General features: G+C 32.7%; 1 protein-coding gene across 1 annotated transcript; it reads right to left on the bottom strand.

The window, feature by feature from the left end:
- Positions 1-250: 250 nt before the first annotated feature.
- Positions 251-2443, bottom strand: LOC310649275 (uncharacterized protein; the record flags this gene model as incomplete). Its single annotated transcript, XM_083377576.1, has 2 exons — positions 2256-2443; positions 251-1341 (listed from the first exon to the last, which is right to left on the bottom strand). The coding sequence occupies exons 1-2, from the start codon at positions 2341-2343 to the stop codon at positions 251-253; spliced, it is 1179 nt and encodes a 392-aa protein (XP_083233702.1). The 5' UTR covers positions 2344-2443.
- Between the last annotated feature and the right edge of the window lie 2668 nt (positions 2444-5111).

Genomic DNA, 5111 nt, shown 5'->3' with positions numbered 1-5111 from the left:
AATCTATTTTTGGAATATTATATAAAAAAAGAATTGTAGTCCATAATGAGATCACAACTTCCTATTCTATCAGAGAGGAATCAAAATGGCTGCTGTGGAAAGGGGGGGACAAAAAACCCCCCCTGAATTCTTCCTTAGTCAACCATCCAATCAAAAGTTATTTACCATTTAATCAAGCAATGAAATGACATTTTCAGTGGAATACTGAAGGTGCACTTGCAACTTCTTCTCACTGAAAGAAGATTTGCTTCTATGTATTAAGATATACAGCATTCTTGAAAGCATCTAAGTTTACCCACTTATACAGTGCTAGAACAGGCAACACAATTTCAAACACAATACATTTTAAAAAAATTTCAGATTCAGCAAAGGAACCATTAGCTTGTATCCGATTAAAAAATCCATTAGAGGATGTAACTTCACAAAATTTAACATTTAGAACAGCCATGTTAAATTGCAATGCAAATTCCACATCCTTTTTCAGATTTCCTGAACGAGTAAAATCTTTTTTATCCTCCAGAATTGCTAGAATAGAATAATCTGGGTCATCTGGCAATTTGAACTGTAATACATCCTGAGCTGTGAAGCAGGAGTATGCTTTATGCTTATGAATGGAAATGTAGTTTAAAGAGATTTCTTCCCTGTTATAATTATTTTTTCCATACCAGTTCTTAATGGCTTGAATCTTGAATTTTGAATCTTGATCTAGCCAATGTTCTTCTGTCACATTACTATCTTCATTACCAGGTTTATGTTCAATTGGGTGAATCTGGATTATTTTTTCATTATCAGTTCCACGTGTAACTTTATCTAGCTCATTATCATCATTTTTATCATCATTATCATCAATATTAACCAATTGGTTTTTTTCAGGTTTATGTTCAATTGGGTGAATCTGGATTATTTTTTCATTATCAGTTCCACGTGTAACTTTATCTAGCTCATTATCATCATTTTTATCATCATCATCATCATCATCATCAATATTAACCAACTGCCTTTTTTTCAAATTAATATTGCCTTGTCTCTGCATCTGTTCCTGGGCCTTTCTTTTACGGTTGATTTTTTTCTTAGAGAACATAAAGTTAAGAAGTTTCTTAGGTATTTTTTCTGATTTCTTACCACTAGAAACATTTTGCAAAAATTCTTTCAGTTCACCGTTTCTAAACAGTTCATAATATTTCTGAGCAGTAAATGAAAAAAACGTATTCAGCACACTACACATCAGTTCTTTTTTCAGTTTCTCAAAATTATCAGGTTTCAGGATCTTTTCTAGGTGCATTATTAGTTGGTCTTGATTCTTTGTTGCATAGTCTTGCAGATCAAAAAGTGTGTATTTACCTACAGGTGGGAAAAACATGAATGAATGAACTTTAAAATGTTGCAATAAAATTTTAGTTTTCATGAAAATCAAGCTTTACGGATTGGATAATGTGTTGAAAAAATTCAGAGGTAAGTTGATAATAACTAAAATTATTAGTTATTAGAAGTATTTAATAATCAATAGCAACTTTGCATGAGTAGAAAATATACTTTGTTTTTCTTTAAAGAGGTACGTAACACATCTATTTTCCCATGCTTACTAATGTTTGATTAGCAACAGGTAGTAGAATATCTTTTTACTTTTGTTTTATAGCAGGGGTCTCTAACCAGCTCTAATGATCAAACACATAGATCTTAGCATCTTTCTAGATTTTAAATAAATATTATTGAATAATTCTGTTTTATTAACCTTGCATTTTTATACATACTGTGCATGGCTGTTACTATTATGATAAAAATGTTCATGTTTGGGAGAGAATGAAGATGAGAGCAAAAAACAAACTGGAAGGATGACTGGTTAATAAAAATAATGTTTTAAACACAAATTTATGAACACAACATCGCTTCTAATTATCTGGCAGGTCCACAATGAGAATTCTTCAATATGTCAGCAAAACAATAATTCTAAAGTAAAAATGAGGTGCCCCAAAATCTCAAGTTATTTTAAAAATTGCAAAAACTGTATAGATTCATTTCATCTATACCCTTCTGCACATATTTTATAGTAAATGTTGGTAAGCCATCTTCATTTAGTTATCTGTGAAGCTATAATTTAGTGACATTGAGATAATTTAAGAAAACAAAATGCATGGCATCATGTCAACATGTGGAGCCTAATCAACATGTGGAAACATAGTTCAAGAGACAGTTGCATGCTTATCCAAAATAAGATTAAACCAAACATGGCCATTTTAGAATTAACAATTACATACCAGTATATGGTGGACGGTCAGTGTTTACTGGGCAGGAACTTATTAATGCAAACTTCTCATTATTTTGAGCTTCACCTTTATTCTTCATTTCTGCATTTCACAACAAAATATAATGCTTTGATATAAATATTTTCATTAATACAAAATATAAAATGAATAACACTGGATATAACAAAGTGTTACATCTCAATAATCTAGATTATGGTTGTCCCAAAAGTGCTTTTCTAAAAAGAAACTGGACCAACTTGTTTTTTTTTCTTTGAAAACGTTTTCCTTCTCATCCAAGAAGCATCTTCAGTTCTGTAGAACTAAACTGAAGAAGCTTCTTGGAAAAGTGAAATGTTTTCAAACAAAAAAACTCCAAGAAAGTGCAGTTGTCTTTTGGAAAGGCACTTTTGGGAAAACTGGATATAGGAAAGTTTACATAGCGTTATATAGGTCAGTGACTATTTACAAGGCTGAAAAATATCCATAAAGATTGAAAGCAAACTAATGTCTTATTTGTTTGCTAATAGAATTCTCTTCCAACAGTTAAAAAAACAATCCTTTTAACCATTACCTTCATTTTACATCTTCACTTTTTAATTTTGTTAATCAAACTGCCAGATGTGTATAATTTTGTTTTGCTTTGTAGTTGTTTAATAATCATTACATATACAGCTGATAATGCTTCAATGCCATTGACTCTAATGCATAAAAAATAAGTATTTGGAATTGTACACAATAGTTGGGTATTGTGCTTATTGCTATTCATTTTTATTTGTCTATATTAAAACTGAGTCATCAAATTTTTGTTTTAATGTTTTTATGAATGCAAAATGCTATGAGCATGTGTTAATTAAATAAATTGTTCCAAAATGTCATGCAATTTTTGGAATTATTCAGTGTCATATTTTGACAGACAAATAGTATAAAGTCAGCTAGAATAGTCAGTTGTTTTGTTGCTGCCTTGTCAAGTCCATGCAGTTTTATGGGCAAGATTTTCAGAAGTTGTTTGCCATTTCCTTCTTCTTAGAACGAGAGCCACTGGTCCAATGTCACCCAGCCAGTCTTTTGCCTAAGGTTCATGGTCTCCTGATGCCATTAACCATTATATCAATCTGCCTTTCAGTATCTATATATCTGGAATTGGGTATGTCTAGTTTAATGAAGAGAAGGACTAGGGGTGACATGATAGCAGTGTTCCAATATCTCAGGGCTGCCACAAAGAAGAGGGAGCCAAGCTATTCTCCAAACCACCTGAGGGCAAGAGAAGAGCAACAGATGGAAACAAATCACAGAGAGAAGCAACCTAGAACTAAGGAGAAATTTCCTGACAATTAGAACAATTAATCAGTGGAACAATCTGCCTCCAGAAGCTGTGAATTCTCCAACACTGGAAGTTTTTAAGAAGAGACTGGACAGCCATTTGTCTGAAATAATATAGGGTTTCCTGCCTGAGCAGGGAGGTTGAACTAGATGACCTCCAAGGTCTATTATTATTATTATTATTATTATTATTATTATTATTATTATTATTATTATTATTATTATTATTATTACTATTACTATTATTGTTGTTGTTGTTGTTGTTGTTGTTAAATGGAAAGGCAATATTCAGCCCTTTAGCCCTTACATCAGGAATATCAAAGGTTCCTATTGACCCCTCCCTAATTGTATAATCTTCCTTGAATTATTGGCACTGCTGGCCACAAACCATCTTTTTGTTCATTCATCTTGCAATAAGCCAATCATTCACACAGAGTGGAGGAAAGTGGAATTCAAACACTTTATGTCTGCATACCGGTAGGAACAAAATGTCTACTTCAGCTGATGGTTTTTGTAAATTTCAGCTTAAAAGAAAATGGGCATGCCAAGTGAGATTTAAATCATAGCTTTTATATTTTTTTCCAAAGAAGTACGTAGTTACAATGCCATTTATTGGTTATTAACATTTCCTGGGCATGCTGATTGCCCATGCACTCACATGTGCTGCACAACATGTTTAGCATGATCTCTAAGTTGCTCATTGAAATACTCAAGGACTGAGTTTTTAGTATATTAATGATGAACTTTTGTTCACCTCTGGACCCCTGCCCTGACTTATGTCCACAGCAGTAAGCTAAAGCACAGTTAAATTACTCTAGGTAACGGCCCCCTTGCAACAGAATTGTTTTCAGATGGCATCCTGTCATCAAACTTCCTCTAATTGGTCGCTGCCTTCAACAAAGCAACAAAGCCAATTCTTATCTGTGGTTTATTTCTGCTGAGAAGCTTTCATTTATCTGTTGCAAAAAGCTTCTGTTTAAGTAATAATAATGCATTTTATGCAATTTAAAGCATAATTTTTACCTGAGACTCCTTTATAAGTTAATATTAAAGTAGCTCGCCTTACCTGACTAGGCCTTCACTGAACCAAGGTTAAAGAACCATGCCTTCAGTATTGCAGTTGCTGCCCTGACCACTTATTTGTGCAAAGACGCCTATTTCTAAAAGTGGGTGACCATGAAATCTGCTCCATAACAACTGAGGGCACTTAACAGTTTGACCTCTGTTCCAAGAGGACTTGTAGAGAGACAACTTATCTTGCAAAATAACTGCATCATTGATAAATTTTTGTAAGATAAGATGTTTGGTTTGAATAATAATGTAATAAATTCTACTCTCAATATCCTAAAACTTTTATAGAGATTTAGAAATAAACCAATTTTGGAATATCAGGTGCCTTTAGATACTTCACCTACTATCTTCTATGTACTATGCATCATTTCCATTATAGCTGGTCATTACAAGAATAACAAAAGATTTAAGAATTGGTGTATACTGTTTTCATGTTCTCTTCCCACCATTATTCCTTCACTTGTGTTGTCTTTTTAA

Source organism: Vipera ursinii (genome assembly GCF_947247035.1).
Source record: "Vipera ursinii genome assembly, chromosome: Z".
Lineage (NCBI taxonomy): Eukaryota > Metazoa > Chordata > Lepidosauria > Squamata > Viperidae > Vipera > Vipera ursinii.
The sequence above is the reverse complement of the archived record's forward strand: the minus strand, read 5'-3'. Positions and strand labels throughout refer to the sequence as shown.